This window comes from Coffea arabica, chromosome 4c, assembly GCF_036785885.1.
Source record: "Coffea arabica cultivar ET-39 chromosome 4c, Coffea Arabica ET-39 HiFi, whole genome shotgun sequence".
Lineage (NCBI taxonomy): Eukaryota > Viridiplantae > Streptophyta > Magnoliopsida > Gentianales > Rubiaceae > Coffea > Coffea arabica.
In genome coordinates this window covers 50044389-50066447 of record NC_092316.1, presented here as the reverse complement: position 1 = coordinate 50066447, position 22059 = coordinate 50044389, and the positions used below count along the sequence as shown (strand labels likewise).

Here is a 22059-nt window from a genome sequence, read left to right as displayed (position 1 = left end):
TCATTATCAGGTTAGGATGAAAACGATGGGTTTTTAGCAACTTTTGTCTTTTTTAATTATTAATTTGCTGGATTCTTTGTTTACTTTGGATGGTTATATGTCGGCTGTTACATAGACAAACTAGGATTTTTTTTATTTTTTTGGGACAATAAAAGATGCCTGCTCTATATTACCTATGCATGCACTAAAAAAGTTGCCTTTGTGTGATTACAGAAGAATGGATTTTAAAACCTATGTTTTAGAGGTTCACTAGGGAGGCCATTTTGCCCATGTCCCAAATTTACAGTATGTGGGGGGAGAAGTTGCTAATTTTGATGATGTTGACCCTGATTTGATGTCAATTTTTGAGTTAAGAGATGCTTTTAAAGACGCTGAAATTTCACATGAAACAGAGGTGTACTATAGGGTTAGGAATCTTGACCTTCAGATTGGTCTTAAACTGTTAAACAGTGAACAGATAATTCTAGAAACGTTTGAGGCAAATAGAACTCAAAGTATCATACAACTTTATGTTGGTGAGATCCCTGAAGAAGATTTGCATATTGATGGAACTGTTGTAGAGGATAATATTGAGGTTAATGGTGAACAAAATCTAAATCCTAATGCTGAACAACCCCAAAATGATGAGGCCGAAAGTGATGCTTCAGATGCTTCACAAGAAGGTGATAGGGATGGTTGTAGGGAAGTTGAATATCACCCTGACTTTGATTTTTTCCTAGATGGGGATGATTTAAATGATGCATGTGACCCTATAGATGATGTAGAGAGGGATGGTGGTGAAGTAGATTGTCACCTAAAACAGCCTGATTATGCTAAGTATGTGGAACTGATTAGTGAAGAATATAATGCATACCTTAACTCCAAAGGGAATGGAAAACTAGTCGATGATGAAGATGTTAGTGATGATGAAATACTTAAAACCGGTTCATGATTCAAATGATGAAGGCATGGAGCATGAATTTTCTGAGTTTAACATGGAAAGGGATCTAAAAAATCCTGAGTTGACTGTAGGCAGAATTTACACCAACATTTATTATTTTAGAGCTGCTGTTAGAATGTATTCAATTTTGAATGGGTTTGAAGTTACCTTCACTAAGAATGACAAAGATAAAGCTGTGGTTATATGTGCAAATAAATGTGGATGGAGAATATATGCTAGTGGCTATAATAGAAGCAAAGTTACACTACAAGTGAAGTCCATTAAAGGCGTACCTCATATATGTCCATGGTCTTTCAAGAACAAGAGTGCAAATTCTAGATGGCTGTCTAGGATGTTTATGGAGGAGATTGCTGACCATCCGGATATGAAAGTAAAAGGGTTCAAGAAGAGCATAAAAAGGAAATATAACCTGAACTGTACAAACTCTCAAATGTATTGAGCAAGAGAGAAAGCAGAGGAAGCAGTGAAATGGTCATGTGCAAAGCAGTATGCAAGATTAAGAGACTATTGTGCTACACTTCTACAAAGAAATTCAGGTTCAGTGGCATTTATTCTAATTGAAAAATCCCAACTTTGTAAAAAGAAGGTTTTATAAATGCATATAGGCCTGTAATAGGGCTGGATGCATGTCACCTTAAGGGGATCATGGGAAGGCAGCTTATGTCTGCAATTGGTAGGGATGCTAATAACCAGATGTTCCCAATTGCTATGGCTTTTGTTGAATTTGAGTGCAAAGATAGTTGGGGGTGGTTTTTGGACAGCCTTACTGATGCCATTGGGACTCCAATTGAAAGGGGTTAGGTATTTCTATCAGATAGACAAAAGGTCAGCACACTACAATCTGATTTACTTTCCTTTATTCCTCACTCACTCCTTTCACTAATTCTATTATTTATGTTTTTATGTCAGGGATTAATTGATTGCATTGAGAATAAGTATCCTGGAGTGGAGCATCGATTCTGTGTTAGACACATGTATGCTAACTTCAAACTGAAATTCAAGGATAAGCACCTAAGAGATTTAATGTGGGGGGCAGCCAGGGCTTATTTACCCTGTCACTATGAAAGCAAAATGAGAGAGTTGCAATTAGTAGTGTAAAACCCACGATTTTTGGCACCGATTTTATTATTTTATTTTTCCAATTAATTAAAAAACTAAATTTGCTAGGTAAAAGAAAGAAATGAAATAACATAAGGTAATTGTAGTATGGGGTAAAGGGTCTAATAAAAAAAAAACTCTTACCCAAGCCACCTACTATTAAATAGTGCTAAGTTTAGGATTTTATTAAAACCCTAAACAGGAAAATAACCCTAGCCTTACTTTTCTTTCGTCTGCCTCCTTAGAACAAGAGCCGTCAGAGAGGAGAGAAGGAGAAGCAGACAACACCGGCAATCGATCCAACGACTAGGCACCTAAACCTGTAAGTCTCGAGTTCATGCAAGAAAACCCCTCTTTTAAGTTTTAGTAGATGTATTAATTGGTCTAAGAATTTTATGGACAGGTATTGTTGCTATATAGGTATAGATATATGTTTGATAAGATTCGTATCTGGGTTAATAGAAATAGAGGAGATTGATTTTAATCTTGAGATTAGAGGGTATTTGGAATCTGTTGAAAAAAAAAATGATAAGGGAAAAGAAAGGCAGTGGCAGCGGCCGCTGCTCTGTTATGGCTAGGCGTTGCTTCTGCAATGCCACGCGCACAAACAGAAAAGAGTGGGGGGCCGCCATCTCTAGCGACTAAGAAAGAATTTTGCAAAGGTTGGCCTTTCGGCCAACCCAAGACCGGAGCAAAAAAAAAAAGAGGACAGCAACAACCAAACAAGTAGCAGTCAAGAATGGCGGCTACCAAAGCTTGACAAAAGCTTTGGCAAAGCAATGCCAGTGGAGTAACCCTACGAAAAAAAAATCTTTTTTTAATCAATAGTAATGACTATAGTAAATAAGTAAACATATATAAATATATATATATATATATATATATATTGGCAAGTATGCGTGGGTTAAAGATACAGTACGGGTTTAGTAAATATGCAGTAAATAAATTTTAGAAAATAACTAGTCCATCTTTATAGTTTATCATAGGTATTAAAATTCAGGACCCAATTTAAAATAATTGTTAGAATTGAAAGGTTAGCCATATAAATTTATACTTAGTTAATTACGTATAAGATACTTAAATGAAAATCTAAAACATCTTAATCTAGCCGTCTTAAGCCACATCAAACAAGGTAAGGTAAGTGCTAAATTGCTAAACGAAATGCTTAAAATAGTAATAATAATAATAATAATAATAATAACAATAATAATAATAAATATATATAATAAAATATATATATATGGAGATAAATATAATAATAATACTAGTGGTAGTAGTAATAGTAAATAATAATTAATAAAACAATGATAGTGAGAATAACAATAATGTGGACGTGGGGGAAATAAATGAAGAATACAAACAAAAAATAAGATATAATTACGAGTGGAATAAACTAAAACAATTATAGAAAGTCAGTATGTATAAGTGTATGGGTAGATATATATACAAATAATAATAACACCTACACACGCCTAAAAGTGAAAATAAAGGGGAAGGTAATAGTGACTATCTAATATATATATAAGTGATAATAAAATAAATTAGCGATGACGGGGATGGTGATAATAATAATGGATAATCATAAATTATAAATAAATATAGTAAGATAGTAGTGAGGATAATAACCAGGATTGTGAATAATTATTTTCTGTTAAATTAGGAAACTTTACAAAATGAGCACTTTCCAAATTAAGAAACTTTCTAAAACTAGAAACTTTTCAAATTAAGAAACTTTCCAAAAAATAGAAATCATCAATTTAAGGAAGAAGCTATTAGGGTTCATTTAATGGACTAGACACGAATCCTTGACTTGTTTAGAGGCTGTATATTTATGCATTTATAAGAAGTAACAACTAATTAGTGAACCTATGCATTTGATAGGTGCGATACAAGGATTTAAGGTAGTTCCGCTTGAGCAGCCAAACAGAGGTAGGTGGTACTTACCTTTCTGAGATTTCAAATGTGCAAAGTGAAATTCTTGTTTTCAACCGTATTTTGTTGTGCTGACTCGAAAGGTGTTTGATTAAATGCTTTGGTTGGATATTTATGAAAGTTATATTTTGCTATACAAGAATGGACCATGTGACTTATTTGAAATGTTTTGATATGTTTCTTATATACAAAATGAGTTGAATCTTTTATGAAAGCAAAGATTTATGTATACGGTATATTAAATGAAGTTTGACAAGTAAAGCTCAGAGCAGTCATGGAATAGACGATAGGGGCTATAGTCCTGTCTAATCGCCATGGTAGTCTGGTATAAAGCCCAGCCGATTGGTGAGGTCATGATAGCCTGGTATAGAGCCCAACCGATTGACCGATTGATAAAGTCATGGTAGTCTGGTATAAAGCCTAGCCGATTGACCAATGGATAAAATCATGGTAGTCTGGTATAAAGCCTAGCCGATTGACCCAAGAATGAAATGAGACCAATTTGTAGTCATGAAACATATTGGTCGCCCACCTAGAAGGGGTAAAATCTCTAGACTGAGTACTCAGTAGCCGGTCATTACATGTACTTGTTATGAGCTGATCTGACGGAATGATTTATGAACTGATTTGAAATGAGACTTATGAACTGATATGAGTTAATTTACGAATGAATATGAAGAGATTTGTGACTTGAGACGAAATGATTTATGACTTTACGATTTCTCATGTATAAAGTTTTATGGGATGATTCATGATTGGATATGAAGATACATACGAATTGTTGCAAAGTGATTTATGACATTACGATTTCCCAAGATGATTGTCAATAAAGTGCTTTTGTATTCCTTGCCATTCTTTACTATTGATTGTTTTATAAATGTCGTTATTTTCAAAATTATGGATGTGAAGAATATGCAAATGATTTGAGTTGTACTTATATATGTATGTATCTATAAAGTTACGAGTACATGGTCCAACAGAGGGGTAAATATTACCTACTGAGTGATGTGTTGCTCAATCCACTTCTTACCATTTTTGCAGATTCGGAAGAGTATGAATTGGTTTACGTAGAAGACCCTGAGGATGACTTTTACTGGCTTTAGATGAGTAGAAGTTAGCAGGCTAACTACTTCTAGTTGTTAGTCTTATTTACTTTTTTTTTTGTTTCCGCTGTTTCAATTGGAGAATAAATGTACGAACGTCTTGATTATTCGTAGACTTCCTTTTATATGTAATTCGTACCGCACTTTATTTAGTTAAATTATTTAGTACTGTCAAGGTTAATTAGTTAATGTAGCATTGTATTCCTAAGTGGGACTTGAGAATACGACGGATGTCATATAACGGGCACGTGCGGGCTCGGGGCGTGACAAGTAGCCCCAGAAGCACATGCATGGCTTTGTTCCATACCAACTAACCTATGGGCTAGACACATCTTTTCTCCAAGGACAAAATGTGACCTTTTAAGTAATAATATATGTGAGAGCTTCAATCAATACATTACAGATGCTAGGGAGGAGCCCATTTTGACTATGTTTGAAGCCATTCGAAGGCAGATAATGTGCAGATTTCAAGAAAAAAGAGATTGGATTCAGAAGGTGAAGTCTCATATTTGTCTGAGAATTTGTCTGAAAATTGAAGAGAGGAAAAAACAGGTAGCTCAGTTTGATGCACTTGTGCCTACAAGAGAGGTGTATGATGTGACTGGTATAGTAGGAACTTTTGTTGTTAATGCAGTTCAAAGGTTTTGCACATGTAATGAGTGGGATATGACAGGAATTCCATTCCATGTGTCTATGCATGTGCTGGACTTGTGCAAGACAACAAAAGCCCATATGCATATGTTGATAATTGCTACTCAGTGGAAACATATAAAAAGGCATATGCTGGTGTTATTATGTCTATGCTAGACCAAACAAATTGGGTGAATGCTAGCAATGACACATTACTCCCACCTCGTAGGAAGATAGCCCCAGGCAGGCCTAAGAAAGTTAAAACAAAGGCTCCATTGGAGGACTAACATGTTGGAAAACTGTCTAAAGTAGGGCTGCCAATTCATTGTAGTCATTGTGGTCATACTGATCACAATGCCAGAAGTTGCAAGGTCACTGGTTGTTCATTTGTGAGGCAAAGAAAACAAGTGAATGCATAGGTAACTTCAATCAATATATGCTGCTTGGCTTTTTTCTATCTACATCTGACTGTCATTTTTTGATGTGTTGCAAGGTACAAGGACCTACTAAACGAGGGAGGGGAGCTCGTAAGAGCCACTCTAGAAATGTTGATGCTGATGTTGAGAGAAATGCTGATGTTGATGTTGTAGGGGATGCTGATGTGACTAAATCTACTACTGCAAGAGGCCTAACTGGAGCTAAAATGAGAGGTAGAGGTACAAGCAGGTGTAAGGGTAGGAGTTCAGACCATAACAATGGCCCACTATGTGGCATTGGACCTTGGAATGGCCAAGGGATATCAACAAGCAAAACATATATCCCATTTGAGTCTAACATGGTGAGTTCCTTTTTTATTTGTATGTAACTAATTTAATTTTAGACACTTGCACTGATTAAAAACTACCTTTATTATGCAGATTCTAAGTACTTCAAAGACTGGCCAGCCCCCTCCAACCCAACTGGTAAGCCTACATTTTAAAACTCTGCATGCGTGGCTCTTTTATACGTGCTCACTTATTGTTTCCTATTGATGATACAGTGGACAAGAACACCTACATCTGGTGCCAATTTGAGTACAACTACTGTTGTTGCTAGCACCAGCGTACCATGTACAAGTTCAAAAGCAGCCACTACAGTAACAACTAAAAGACCAAGAACCAAGTTAGGTGATGCTAAAACTGGAAGTTCTAAAAGCAATTCAGGTGCTGCTAAAACTGGAATGGTGAGTTCAAGTCTTTTGACTATGTTTACATGTAACCACTCCTAATAGTAGTTTGATGCATTAAGATACCTCTCATCCATGACTGTAGGTTCAAACCAAGAGTATTTGATTTGGAGAAGCTGTGTTCTCTACGCAAGGATCTTCAACTGCAAATGGACGTTCAACAGTTATGCGCACACCTGAATGTGTTTTGATGTGAAATAGTGTTGCTGATGCTGTTTTTGTCATTACTAGCACTTGATTGCTTGTTTTGCAACAATGTTAGAAATGCTGATGTTGTTTTTTTTTTTTTTTTTTGCCATTACTTGGACATGTTCTACAATCATGTTTTGGTTAGGTTCTACTAAAATGGCCTTTGTTTGGGTAGCCATGCAGACACATGCTAAGATGTAATCTAATGTGCAAAATGCTTTTAACTTAATATAATTTTCTTTCATATATATTTGCTTACAACTATGGTAGATAAAACAGATTTTTGTTACCTTTTGGTTTTGAAATAGAGTACATATACATAATGCTAGCAATCAGAAATGTAATGTGTGACAGCCCCACCTTCCCCTAAGGCGAACCAAAGAGGTTAGCGGACTGCCTGTCCAGCTCTCGTTAGGACTAACGGTGCAGTTTAGAGCGATCTATTTTGTTCCGGAACTTATAACGCGCGTAAACAAGGCAAAAGGGCAAAATAACCCAAAATAAAAAAATGAAATTCGGAGTCGGCCATGAATAGTAACCGACCCGTCAAAACCCAACCAACTATCAAGTAAACATTCACATATGGAATTTGAGCAATTACAACCCAAAGTAGCATACAAAAGTTTTCAAAAGTGAATATATACACGATTTGCCAAATTGAAAGTGAAATCGGCCCTAAAGATACATTTAGGGTTTCCCTTCATATACAATACAAAAGAAATATACATCTAGTTCATTCGGTAACCATCTATCAAGATTCATTCCAAAAAGAGTCATATTCCTGTAAGGAAAATAAAAGAACGGTGTGAGCTAATTGCCCAGTGAGATACTATCACTTATGCACCCAAGTGCATATAAGCATCAAGCTTTCATTCAATTTAGTAAAATAAGCAAAGGCACACTTCAAATATGGTGATAAAAGGATACAGATGGCTCTCAAGAGCCCTTTCCTCGTTTGCATTTCTTGATCGGACGTCATTGACCCTCCATCAATGTTCAAAAGTAACCAGCCGTAGACTCCACTTTACCTCCACTCCTTCCACCTAACATCCCCCTACCGGGCCCGAACTCCAAACACTTGCACTTTGGTATTACTCGAGTATACCGGAATCGAGAGTCTCGCATACTACAAGATTCCATATAACTTTACCCAAGGTTCATTAATTGACACGACCAAACTCTCGCCGGCTCGATTCAATCAACTACCAATGGGGTTGAGCTCATTGATAACATTTGTAGTCGTTGGATACTCGCCCAATCGATACCAAGTCGAGTACTTTCATTTCATGTAACATTTCATATAACATTACAATAACATGACAACAATGATATAAGGCATATAAGTGAGAGTGATAAAGTACACTTTCACTGCAATCAAGTCACATTCAATTCACTTCAAGCAAGTTACATTCAAAGCCATATAGTAACACACAAGTGAGTAGTACACTCACCAGGGTCAGTGCAGATACCTTCCAAAAGAGAGCTTTAATCACCAATAAACCCTAAAATAATCCAAGGAAAACAATTGAAGATTCCACTTTCAAAATTGAGTATACAGAATGCACATGTGAGGCTCGACTACCAGTCGTATGCCTCGCCAAATAATTACTAAAGCAAGGTGCAAAACATGATTTTTGGTAACGAAAAAGTAACATGAAGACCTAGGCTCAACAACCCAAAAGTCCTTCGTTCAAATCACAAGTAAATCCAACTAGCCCTCAAGAAAAATTTCGGCAACATATCCCTTGTTTTTACCTATTTTTCAGCCATCATGGTTTCATTATATTCTCAAATCAGTCCCAACATCTCGTACAAAAGAATCTCATTCCCAAAAGCCGTTCACTAGGCTTAATGGCATTTAAGTACAAAATTTAACTAAGAAATGTCCGGATATGAAAGTCAAGCCCTAAACTATTCAAATAACCACAATAATACTCGATTACAATTCATAAACCAATTCTATCTACTACCAAAACAGGGTTCCCTAAGCATATACAAACATTAGAGGAAACCAGAAAATTCGGAAATGCAATTAATTTTGGCCCTGAAAAAACAGTTTTTGTCCTCATTTTGCGGTAATGGCACCAATTTCACTACGATTATCGGATGAGGGTGCAAGACCCACCATCTCGAAGCTAAAAGACAGGGCTACAACATCACAGAAGGTCACTCAACCCAGTTTTGAGTGCAAACAGGTCAAAAATGCAAGATACTACATCAAAAACGTAAAACAGATTCACCAAAACGCATTCTAGCGAAAACATCATAACTCAAGTTCTACAAGTCCAAATCTAGAAATTCCAAAACCAACTGAAAGCTAAGAAAAAAGGGCTAAATTTCATCAGAAGGCCTCAACAACTAATTCGGAAGCAATTCCAGCCAAAACAACCAATTACAGGCGCAATTCTCCAATTCGGGTAAAACCAGAACAGCAATAGTAATTTCGACTTATCTCATTCTACACTACTCCGATTGACCTGAAATTTTGTAGGCACCTATAAAATGTCATTCCCTACAACTTTTATGTTTTAAGCCAAGGCCAATTCGGCCTCTATCTAGGACCTAAAATTTCGGACAGAATGCTCCCTCAAGAACCTTAGTTTTCTGAAATTTCTTCCAAACCAGAAATTGGTTGCAATTAATCACTTTTCCCACCTCCTTAAGTCATTATAGACCATTTCCAATCATCATAGATAGCCACACAATTATACTTATATTAAAACAGAAAAATCCCAAAAAATAATAAAACTTGATCATTTCAACCACAAATCAAGAATTAATCCATAAACTTGCATCTTCTACTACCACTAAGCATGATTTAAGTATCAATTAAAGAAGGAGGGTGGTTCTTCACAACTTACCTTAAAACAAGAGAGAGAGAGCTATTGGTCACCTTAGCTTTCCAAATAATTCCACACAACAACTCACCAACACTTCCTTAAGTGGTTTTATGGAGCAAAATCAAGGTTGGATGGTTGAGTAAGTTGATTGAAGCAAGATGGAAGACAAAATCTTGAAGAGTTTTCTTTCTTTCCTTGCTTAAGAGATTCGGCCAAGAGGAAGAGAAGAATGAGGGATTTTTGGTGAATTTTTAAGATATTTAAGTCAATTGGTAAGACATGCAATAGTAGTCAAATGGTCCAACCAATAGGCAAGTGACACTTGTCACCTTTTATTAAATACCTACCTAACTTGTCTCTCTCATATCAATCCAAATTGCAACCTTTACTTATCTCTTAACACCCGATAAATTAACTCCAGTATCTAAAACTTAACCTAGTTGGTCGAATTTTTCCGAACTTTTCGCACTAGTGGGTCCCACGTCCGGTATACGCTCTTAATTTCTCAAAATCCATTCGATACTAGAAAAAGCATCTAAAAATTATATCTGCTCCTTAAAATTATCTAGAAATTTTTCTAATCACGAAAATGCAGAAAACAAGCCATAAAAATACGAGAAATCTAGAAAATGAAAATTACGGGTTCTCACATAATGGCTAGTGTTTTTCTCCATGATGAAGATTGAGCAACTTTGAACATCATGTATTGTTGCTGTAGCTGTTGGTTTTTAACTCGTAAGACACAGACTTCTGTTTCTAAGGCTTCATATTTGCTTTCAATTTTTCATGCTCATTTGTCAATTTTTCATGCTCCCTTTGCAAGTACATTAGTTTTTCCTTTTGCTCCACCAGTCTGGATTGCTGCACTGCACTTACTTCTTTTGTTTTGCTACAAACTTCAGGATCTATCCATGAAAAGTGCTCACATGCATGTCGGTTCTAAATAAAAAAAAAAATTAGTTGTTTTAACTCTTTTTAACTTATTCATGTATAGAGCAAAATTAAAGACAATGTTAACAAATTATTAATGAAAAATTCTTACATTGTAATTTGAGCAGCCGTAAAATCTTCTTCCCAGATTTTCAAGTGTCCAAGAGGTGCACAATGGTATCTCTTTATCGCATCCACACATTTTTTGGGGTGATCTTTCAACATTATTTGAAGCACTTTGTGACATTTTATGATGCTTTTGGTTGATAAAGAGAAATTTTAGGAACTTTGGAATCTGCTAAAATGTATGACAAAAATTGGTTGCAAAATACCACCTTTTATAGAACCCAACCAACGGCTCTTTGAGGGAAAAAGTAGGCTAAAAGCATCAGACACCATTGAGGGGCATTTTTGTCAGCCAAAACCAACGGCTCTTTTCGCATGGCAATTTCAAAATTTTGAAGTTTTTAACGGTGCAATTGCTGATGGAGGGAGTAAACTGACGAAAATCAAACGTTGGAGGGTAAAGTGAGAAATAGCCTATACTTAAAGGGGATAAAGTGTGATTAACCCTTTTCATTATGTAGTATTAGAGTTGAATAACAGTTTAGGGGATAAACTAGGAAAAAAAAACTTTAAAGGGTAAAGTGCAAAAGTCGTTAAATTCTAGAGGGAGTTTTTGTGATTAACCTTTAAAATAATATATATATCATTATTTCTGCAAATATATCGTGACACGTAGTTAATAGCAAAGGTCCAGACAAGTTAAATAATACTTTAAAAAAAAAACCAATTGAAAAACGAAAGGGCAAAAATGATCCAATAAATAAATGAAAACCGAAAAGGAAATAATTTCTTTTCTTTTTTCATTTTTTCCGTGAGAACAAGTAAATGGCTCTTTGACGACCAGCAAATAAATAAATAAATTTAAATTCCCAAGTTCCACCTTCGTCCAACCCCACCAAAGTTCCATCTTCCTCAAAAACAGGCAGAAAAATCTGAAAATTTCCTCTGCTGCAAGAAAAAATGGCAATGAGAGCAATTCTTGTTCAGCAATCATCACCCATCACTCTATCCTTCAACAAGACCAAAGCTCCATCTTTTCCTCATGAACCCATTATAGTCATCAAGGCTTCTTCGACTTCTCTAGACTATCCTCCTTCTTCCTCAGCCTCCCCAAAACTATCCACATCAACCAGCAGCTGGCAGTGGAAATTCAGGGACAATTCAGTGAATATCCACTTTGAGGAGCATAAGAGAAATGAGAGCAAAAATCAGCAGCAGCCCACCAAGGAAATTCTGATGATTCCCACTATTTCTGATGTTAGTACAGTGGAGGAATGGAGAGAAGTGGCAAAAGACATTGTTGGACGGGATGGGACAGTTAATTACAGAGCTACTATCGTGGATTGGCCTGGTCTGGGATATTCTGATAGGCCTAAGCTTGATTATAATGCTGATGTGATGGAGAAGTTCTTTGTTGACTTAGTCAACTCGCCTGATGGCCCTCTTAGCAGCAGCAATTCAGGTTGGTAAGAGGGAAAAAATGATTGATTTATTGGTTTTCGTTGTTTAGATTTAATGAGCTCTGTGAAGTTCTTGAATTTGGATTAGTTCAAATAGGATTGCATTTGTATGTATGATTTCTGAAGCTTGGTTTTTCTGGGATCTTATTATTTTGCTGATATTTGGGACAAATTGGATCTATTTATTGGGTATAATATTTCTGATTTTACAATTAGGCTACTGATTATGAGCCTCGTCAAAGCTTGTTTGCATATATTAGGAGTAAAAGCTTACGCTAGATGGTGTTGGTAAAGATAAGTTTTTTGTCTCTGTGTGATTGATGAGTATGTTGATTTTGAAAGTTTTAGTAGTGTGAAGCTTTTAGAGTTTAGGTGAATATTATTTTGTTTTGATTTTTCTTTCTGAGTAATTCTGGTGTCATGAATGTAGCATATGTTCATGCTCTATAATGCTGTTAAGTTTTGCTTATGTTAATAGAAGTTTCAGGAGATTCATGTTAATGGCATATGTAATGCTATTAAGGTTTGCTTATGTTAGTAGAACTTTCGAGGGATTCATGTTAATGGCATAGTTATCCATAGTTTTGGACTTCCAAATGTGGGTTTTCTCTAACTAGACTAGAGAAAATACCAACATTATTTTCTTTTTGACATTGTAAACCTGACATTTTTTGTTGATACTCCTGTTGAATACATATACAGATCTTAGTTGCATGTCATTCTGGTTGATTGTTATCAATGTTGGCATGTTTTTCTGAGTGAGTATATTCATAACTAATTCTCGTGATAAAAAAACAGGGTCTTTTGCAACTCTATTTATTGGGTGACTTCTATCTCTAGTTGTCAATTATCCTCTTGCAACTCTTTCATCTCTTTTATGCTCTTTTTTCTGAGCGAGTATATTCTTAACTAATTCTCGTGGGAAAAAACAGGGTTTTTTGCAACTCTATTTATTGGGTGACTTCTATCTCTACCTGTCTTTTGTCCTCTTATTTTTCATGTTCTCATTCAGCCTATTTATATTTTTCTATCATGAATGCATCCATTCTAGTCTTTCGTATGAGTACTTTGAAATGTTACTCAGCACTCCTCAAATTAAGTAGTATGCCTTGCTAATACTAGCTATGACATATAAAGCAGATCAAGATTTGGTGGTTTTCGGTGGAGGACATGCTGCTACAATTGCGGTTCGTGCCACAACAAAGGGTTTGGTGAAGCCAACTGCCATTGCTGCAGTTACACCTACCTGGGCTGGTCCGCTTCCTATTGTTTTTGGGAGAGACTCTAATATGGAAACAAGGTATAATTATCTCACACTCATGGTTTTATTGTTTTGGATTCTCTCTCATGTTATCTCTTATAGGTGTTATGCCACCTTGGTTATGTATTTTTTTCTTTTTAGGATTGCCGTACACCAGTTATCACTCCCTCATTACATTGATTTATGTTTTAGATTAAGTACCGTTCATTCTCGCAATACTTCTTAATGTGCTGAATATCTTGTCCATCCTGGAACTCTTAATTTATGGATGCACATTTATAAGTCAAAACTCTGTTAACAATTCTTCCTTTCTGTGATTGCGCAATGCAGCTTTCCTAGCCATAATTTGGGAATGCTAAATTGATAATTCATTTTAGACTCTCTAGTCCCTGCATCTTAATCTGTTCATATCTTGAAAAAAATTTCATTCAATACAACGGACCATTTAAACTTCGGAAATTTATCCTGGTGTTTTGTCCTGGATTATACATGTGAGTTTTTGTCACGAAGTATGAAACCGGATGAGTTAATTCACTTTTGGAGAGGTGACAGCGATCAACAGCCCAAAAGAATGCAAACAAGGTTGGAATTTCGTTATGGCGTTAATTTCAAGCCTTTTCCCACTTAAAAGATTAAGAGGCAAGTTTGATATATTTATGTCTTGACCTATGCCAAAAAGAATTAGAAGCCGCCAAGCTAATCACATCTGCAGTTCACTTGACACTTTTTGATGAAATATGAAGATAAAACAAGTTGGACAGTTGACTAGCCAAACATCACTACCTCACATGGAATAGGGCAGGGTTTTTCAATAATTGTAAGATTTCTTACTTTGGTTAGATTTGACATCCAGTTAATTGTATTTTCTTTTTTCTCATTGCTGTAAAATTTTCTTTGCCCGCCCCCTCTCCCCTTCTGAAATAAAGGACAACCTTGATCCTGAGCTTACAAGCAATCATGAGATTCATAGCCAGATTTTTTCATGCGCTAGGCATTCTTTGATAACTTCTTGAGTTCTTAATATTTTAGTTTTTCTTTTTCACCTTTTAAGAACCCATACTATTGTTGCATTGCCCTGAAAAGAAACAAAGAGAAAATATGTTAACAGCTATGTGTACATGCACCCAGGGCAGATTATACTGGCATCTAAAAAACTTACACAATATTCTTGATCCCACTGTTTTGTGAATATGCGCCAGGAAGTAGTATGTAAAGCTGATAGGGGAAACATTGTTTGTTTCGACTATTTACTCGGCCAAGCTGGATACTGACCTCCCTTGTCTTCCAGATATGGTTTCCTTAGAGGAACGCTAAGAGCCCCCGCTGTTGGTTGGATGATGTACAATGTGCTTGTCAGCAATGAAAAAGCAATAGAGTCGCAATATAAATCCCATGTTTATGCAAACCCTGAGAATGTGACACCTAATATTGTTGAGAGTAGATATGCACTTACAAAGATGAATGGTGCTCGGTATGTCCCTGCTGCTTTCTTGACTGGTTTACTTGACCCGGTAAAGTCCCGTGAAGAGTTTGTTGAACTCTTTGCAAAACTGGAAGGAGAAGTTCCTGTTCTAGTAGTGTCAACTACTGGTTCTCCCAAGAGGTCAAAAGCAGAGATCGAAGCACTCAGGAATGCCAAAGGCGTGACCAAGTTTGTTGAGTTGCCAGGTGCCCTCCTTCCACAAGAAGAGTATCCCAGCCTGGTTGCTGAAGAGCTCTACAGATTTTTGCAGGAGATTTTCAACTGAAGGCTTAAAAGTGATACACAGAACCTTTTCTAGTCATCACAGCTGAAATATCTGCTTCACTACTAAATAAGAAATTCATGAACAATCTTGTTTCTAGACATGAGGTGTCACTGGTTTTATAATGGCAAAGAATGTAGAATAGCATACTTCCTCTTTCTGTTGTCTATCCTAAGTTAGTAAAAGTGGCTGCTTCGGTTCTTAGAATATGTCACCATATTAAATTTTGTGTGTGTTTGTGTGTGTGTCAGCAGTTAGATTCGAGATTGTACTCTGCACTGTAACTCAATGTGCTTTTGAAGCAGGCAGCTGATATACAAATTGTATTTGCAATAACACTTCAAATAAAGGCAGCCCATGGTTATTTTCGTTTTGATTGGCAAGTCAGCAGCTCATTTGCATCTGTTGATTATTGAAGCAGGTCTTAGTTAAGTTCGTTGTCAAAAGCTTACATGAAAGTTCTTCTAAAACTGAAGAAAATGAAATTTTATGTAATGAAAAGCAGAACTAGTTATAGGAGACAAGGTTTTATGCGCTCAGCAACTTGTTCCAAGACATGTATGCTTAGCAAGTAAGCATCCATAGCCTTGTACTACCTCCGCTGGCCCTCCAAGCTACAACCATAGCCTTGTACTACATCCGCTAGCCTTCCCATGCTACAACGTTTTTTTTTTTTTTTTTGCTTTCCTGACATCGTATACAATTACAAGGAGGGGTCATGGGGAAGGGGATGGTGGGTGGAGGAAACGTCTGCCGCTATTCCTGTAGTGTACCTGCTCGCTACTACTGCTCTTGACGGAATTGATGTTGATGTTGGCAAGGTTCGAACCCTAATCAACACTCCAGCATGGAAGTTAAGTTCCCCAGGTGGCCACTGGATCAAAAATGTAAATCCATAACTCCAAGAGATTCTTTTTACTTTGAAATCTAAGTATTTTCCAAGAGTCTAAAACTGAAATAAAAATGTTATATGTACTCTTTTTTCTACAATTCATTGACTACTAACCCTTTTTTTTTTCTTTTCTAGCAGAGCAGGGATGGAATTTAGGAAAAAGAGAGCAATGATGGAATTTAGGAAAAAGAGAAGAGGCAGGAATAGGGAATTTGAACCCACGACCTCTAAATCTTAGCCACTATAACTAACTTAACATATAACCATAGCATCTTCTTACTACCCAAGGCTCTGATGCATTTTGCAATTGAAAAATATCTACCGGAGAACCGAACACAAATCCAAATCTGCAAATTATTATTTAAAGTAACTATGTTCTAAAAGCCAATGGTTCTTCTCATCCTTCGACAAAATCTTCACATTAGTAGATTAACGAGAAGATATGTTTTTCTATACTGATCATAAATCTTAAAAAGTAAATTACGCTTTTCGAGTGAATTCTTTTTTTTTTTTTTTGAAATATGAATTCTGTTAGTTAATACTCATATCTCATACTTCTATGATGTTATAATGGATTACCTAATTGACATCTTAGATGAGTTTATCCCTAACAATTTCAACATAAAACTCCTGGAGCTCCTATTAAGTGAACTAAAACTCTGTTGCCAGCCTAACAAACCAACAAAACCGTTGGTTTTCCCTCCAAATCCAAATGACCGTTTCTAAATACCAACTATGAAATATGAATGACCATAAACACCAACAAACGAATTCAAGGGCGAAATGAGCAAACCCCATCAATTCTCCCTCTCATTACTAACCAACTGCAAAACTCTCAAATCCCTCAAACAAATCCACGCCCAAGTCTTGAAAAAAGGTCTCGACTCTGACCCCTTCGTGGCCGGAAAACTCCTCCTTCACTGCTCCATAAACCTCTCCGATTCCCTTGACTATGCGCACCGCCTTTTCACCTACACTCCAAACCCAGATGCTTTCATGTACAACACTCTCATTCGGGGGCTTGGTGAATCAGAAACTCCTCAAAAGTCACTGTCTATATTCACTCACATGCTCGGATATTCAAATTTCCCGCCTGATAGCTTTTCTTTTGCATTTCTGCTCAAAGGGGCAGCCAATGCTAGGTGTTTAAGAATGGGTTCTCAGCTGCATTGTCAAGCACTTGTGCGTGGGCTTGATTCTCATGCTTTTGTTGGGACTACTATTGTTAGTATGTATGCAGAATGTGGGATAGTTGGCTTCTCGAGGAAGATGTTTGATGAAATGCCTGAACCAAATGTTGTTGCGTGGAATGCGATGCTCACGGCTTATTTTAGGTGTTATGATTTAAAGGGTGCTGAAGGGATATTTTATTTAATGCCTTTTAGGGACTTGACTTCGATGAATGTGATGCTTGCGGGGTATACTAAGGTTGGTGAGCTTGAGCTTGCAAAGAAGTTGTTCTTGGGGATGTTAATTAAGGATGATGTTTCGTGGAGTACAATCATTATTGGCTTAGCTCAGAGTGGTTCTTATGATGAGGCATTGAGTTACTTTAGGGAGTTGCGGAGGCTTGGGTTGACACCGAATGAGGTAAGCTTGACAGGGGTTCTATCTGCCTGTGCACAATCTGGGGCATTGGCGTTTGCAATAACATTACATGGATTTATTGAGAAATCTGGAATGGTTTGGATTCTTTCAGTGAATAATGCACTTTTGGATACTTATTCTAAGTGTGGGAGTTTGGATATGGCTTGTTTGGTTTTCAAGAGAATGCCAGGAAAGAAGAGTATTGTTTCGTGGACTTCGATGGTTACTGGGCTTGCAATGCAAGGGTATGGTGAGGGCGCGATAAAACTTTTTAATGAGATGAAGGAATCTGGTATCAAACCTGATGGGATCACTTTTATCGCTATCCTTAAAGCATGCAGTCATGCTGGGCTAATTGAACAAGGGTACAAGATTTTCTCCAAAATGACAGAAGAGTATGGAATTGATCCAACCATTGAGCATTATGGCTGTGTGGTCGACTTATATGGCCGGGCTGGTCTGCTGCAAAAAGCATATGATTTTGTGATTCAAATGCCAATTCCTCCTACAGCTATTATTTGGCGAACACTTCTTGGGGCTTGTAGCTTTTTCGGAGATGTTGTTTTGGCTGAGCGAGTTAAGGAGAGACTTGCTAAGGCAGATCCTGATAATTCGGGTGACCATGTTCTGTTGTCAAATACCTATGCTGTTGCTGGGAAGCAAAATGATGTTGTTATGATAAGAGAATCAATGGCAGAGCTGAAGATGAAGAAAATTCCTGGTTGGAGCATGATTGAAGTTGACAAATTCTAATATAGTTCTGTGCTTGATGTGTAGGAGGATTTGATAAGAGGAAGCTTTCCAGAAGGTGAGAAGAAAACCTAGAGCTTACAACTGAGGAATGCAACATTCCATACCCTAGTCTTGGCACCTGTTTTCTTGATACACAAATAAAGTTAACCAACTCCCTTCCTGTCTCTATACACTCACTCATGCACGCACAGGGGCTCAAATTCCAGCAGCAGGATGAAGGGAAACGAAAACAGAAGAAAAGCGTATTGCTTTTTGAGCAATTATTCAGTAATCAACCTTCTCTATGGTTCAAGGGCACAACCCATTCCTTGTATGCATTACATGTAAGGCATGTTTAGCTTCTCTATGCTATCTCCAATTCTTTCTTCCTTTCCTGCCCCTAAATTATCTACATCATCAAGCAGATGGCCATGGAAATCCAAGGGTGATTCAGTAGTCATATGAATGGGAGTAAAACACTGTGCAGCATCACTTGACTGGATATATTGATCATCCCGATATTTCTAAAATTAATACAATGGACAAGTGGAGAGCAGTGGCAAAAGATATTGTTGGACAAGATAGCTAAGTGAATTGCACAGCAACGCTTTTCAATTGGCCTGGTTTGTAGTATCCTGAGAGGTAGAAATTGGTTGATTAATCCCTTTGGTTTTTCTACATGTTTATCTGTTAAATAGATCCTCCAACATGCTTAAACTTAGTTTTATACATTCATGCAACTTTTCCTGTGCTATGCCAAAATATGGACAATGTGAAGATTCTTGAACTTGTTTATTTGTCAGATTTTCTGCTTTTCTGATCCTTAGGACTGCATGATATTGAATGTCCATGCTCAATTGCAAGATTTCTACTTTAACCCTGAATTATGTTTGGCCTTATTGAGGTCATTTTCTTATGGTAAGAGCAAAAACTTGTGATCTAAGGTGTTGCTAAAGTTTTTCTCTTCTTTTCTTTTCCCCCTACTGATTCTAATTGACTGAATTTTTTCTTAGGAATGATTGGTGATGAGAAGCTGATTTTAAAATTTTTTATTCATTTCAGAACATCAAGGGCAGGCTTGTTTTTTGTGTTTTTCTTTTCTTGTGTTAAGAATTTTCAAAATCAAGAATATGGAATAGATTCAACAATTTTAGAATCAAAATGCATTTTTATGGTGTTATTGCTAAAGATTCCTTAGATGTATCTTTGTGAATGTTTGTACTGATTCCGTCTTTATAGTCTGTTTACAGAATTTTTGCAAAGTTTTGTGCAAATGGGCTAAGCATCCACATACTTTGATTCCAAAAGGTGGTGCTTACTGACTGAATTAGAAAGGATATCAGCATACTCTGTTTTTCTAATGATGGACGTGCTCATACAGACTATACCTGTACATATATACTTAGTCAAACATCACAAGTATATTCACCTATAATCTACTTGCGACACAATGACCACTGTTGTGTGTGTGTGCTTTTTGCCCCCTAAGTACGTTCTTTTGTTAAGTCTTTCCTTGAAATCACAGTACTCATTCTACCAATTTATCTGTTAGGTTCTTCTTTCATAATGTTTCTTGTTCTCTTATTTGCTGCACTTCCTTCAATCATATTGTTTCCTTGTTTCTGTTTGTAGTAAGACATCCTGTAGCTTCTTTCCCAGTAAGTTATCGAACCATTTTCAATTTGCAGACCTTGTGGGCTAAATGTATCTTTGAAATGTTATTGTTCATTAACAACACCAGAAGCTTTGCCTAAACTCTTTGGCACGAAAAAGTGAAAAACAGGTCACATTTGATGAGTTGTGGAAAAATTTATGCAGCTATGGAAAAGAGGGTTTGGTAAAGGAAGCTGGCATTGCTGTTGCACCTACTCAGGCTGGTCCTCTTCCAATTGCATTTATTCGAGATTTTAGCACTCATTCAAGGAATAATCACTTCGTATTTAATACTCTTGGTCCTAACAACTGTCTTAACTTTAATCTTTGCACTCTTATAGGTCCCATCTTTGCCACCTTAATACTCTTGTTATCTATTTTTTTCTGGAGGCACCAGTTTTTGACACTCTTGCATACTCTGCCATGCAGGGATACATTTCACTAAGGTGACCAGGATTCTGACACTTTGTCCATGAAACCTTTCTCTGATACGTTGATTTGATCATTTTAAACTCATATTCAATTGGTTGCTAGGGGACTAGGTTATTAGCTTATGAAATTTCAGGGGCAGCACCACTGCAACATGGTCAGTAGGAATGCACGAAAACAGTAAGTTGGAGTTGGGAAGGAGCTGAGGTTGGAGCCTCATTGGAGAAACAAAGCCAAACATTCTAGATTTCAGTCTAGATCGTTTGCAAAATGCTTTAACAAGACATTATTGCTAATCCTTAAAGATGAAAGGGAAACATTCTTCAACAGGGAAAAGGATATGAATCACCATCTGGGGTCCTGAAGATGGTGAAGGAAAAGGAGCTGCATTTTGATTTTTTTTTTGTGGGTGGCAAATGGAAATATAGTCGATTTCAGATCTGGTGTTTTGCATGTTATCTATTGAATGTGGTATTTGTCAGCTGGAATATATGTTATTATTCTGTTCATCATGTAGGCCACATTTAATTTTGGTCAAAAACTTGTTTTTTAGATTGGAATTTATTAGTGAAATCATCTCACTATTTTCTGAGAAAAAAGTAGAAAAGGGACATATTTGCCAAAACAAAATCAGAGATTCTGTTTCACTCTTTACCCACTTGATCCAATCTTATGTTTCTTGGGCCTATTTGGATTCAAGATTTGGTGGAAAAATGGCATGCATCTTTCTAGGAAGCCTGATACTCAGACCAATGGCCCAACACAGACCTGAATTATTGAGCAGAGCCCACAGAAAAAACGCTGAAAAAGATGTGGAATTTTTTTCCTTTTTAATTTTGAGCCAATCTATGATGCTGTAAATTGAGATAGATTTATTTTTCTTGTTAGAGTTTATGTTCGGTGCTTTACCCCTAAGCAAGCTATCACTACAATCATAAGCCAATAAAACTGTTCACCAAATGAAGGTTTGAATTAATTATGCTCCTACATCATAATCGATTCACAATGGGAAAATCCTAACGAAATAAATTTTTATCTTTCCCAATGAGATGAAATTATAACGAAATACATTTGAGAGTTGAAAAACCTTGCTAGAATGGGTGAAAAGTGGGGAAATGGAGATAATGGCGCTGACAAAAGGCTCAAATTTTGAAGAATTTCTTCATTGATGAGTTGTGTTCTTTTCTTCTTAAGTTTTTTCTTTTTTTTTTAAAACTTGTGATAGATTATTCTTATTCTTTTTCTCATTCATACATTTGATAACCTAATTCAGCACTTAAACTTAATGAATTCAGATATTAATGTGTTCAGACACTTCTGATAACAAAAAATAGAACATCTTAATTAATTATATGACACTAAATTTGGTAGGCAAAACTTGCTTCAAAAAAATAAGCAATAAGTTAT

At 36.5% G+C, this 22059-nt stretch overlaps 2 protein-coding genes across 4 annotated transcripts; both read left to right on the top strand.

The window, feature by feature from the left end:
- Positions 1-11726: 11726 nt before the first annotated feature.
- On the top strand, positions 11727-15728 carry LOC113742693 (uncharacterized). 2 transcript variants are annotated; one of them, XM_072046296.1, is made up of 3 exons: positions 11727-12355; positions 13491-13653; positions 14903-15728. In XM_072046296.1, the coding sequence occupies exons 1-3, from the start codon at positions 11854-11856 to the stop codon at positions 15360-15362; spliced, it is 1125 nt and encodes a 374-aa protein (XP_071902397.1). In that variant the 5' UTR covers positions 11727-11853; the 3' UTR covers positions 15363-15728. The 2 variants fall into 2 exon arrangements, with proteins under 2 accessions (XP_071902397.1, XP_071902398.1); XM_072046297.1 differs by having other exon boundaries at positions 11732-12355; positions 13494-13653.
- Positions 15729-16725: 997 nt separating this feature from the next.
- Positions 16726-21225, top strand: LOC113741623 (pentatricopeptide repeat-containing protein At1g74630-like). 2 transcript variants are annotated; one of them, XM_072046295.1, is made up of 3 exons: positions 16726-18646; positions 18783-18914; positions 18996-21225. In XM_072046295.1, the coding sequence occupies exon 1, from the start codon at positions 17035-17037 to the stop codon at positions 18589-18591; it is 1557 nt and encodes a 518-aa protein (XP_071902396.1). In that variant the 5' UTR covers positions 16726-17034; the 3' UTR covers positions 18592-18646; positions 18783-18914; positions 18996-21225. The 2 variants fall into 2 exon arrangements, with proteins under 2 accessions (XP_071902396.1, XP_071902395.1); XM_072046294.1 differs by having other exon boundaries at positions 16726-18914.
- Positions 21226-22059: the final 834 nt, after the last annotated feature.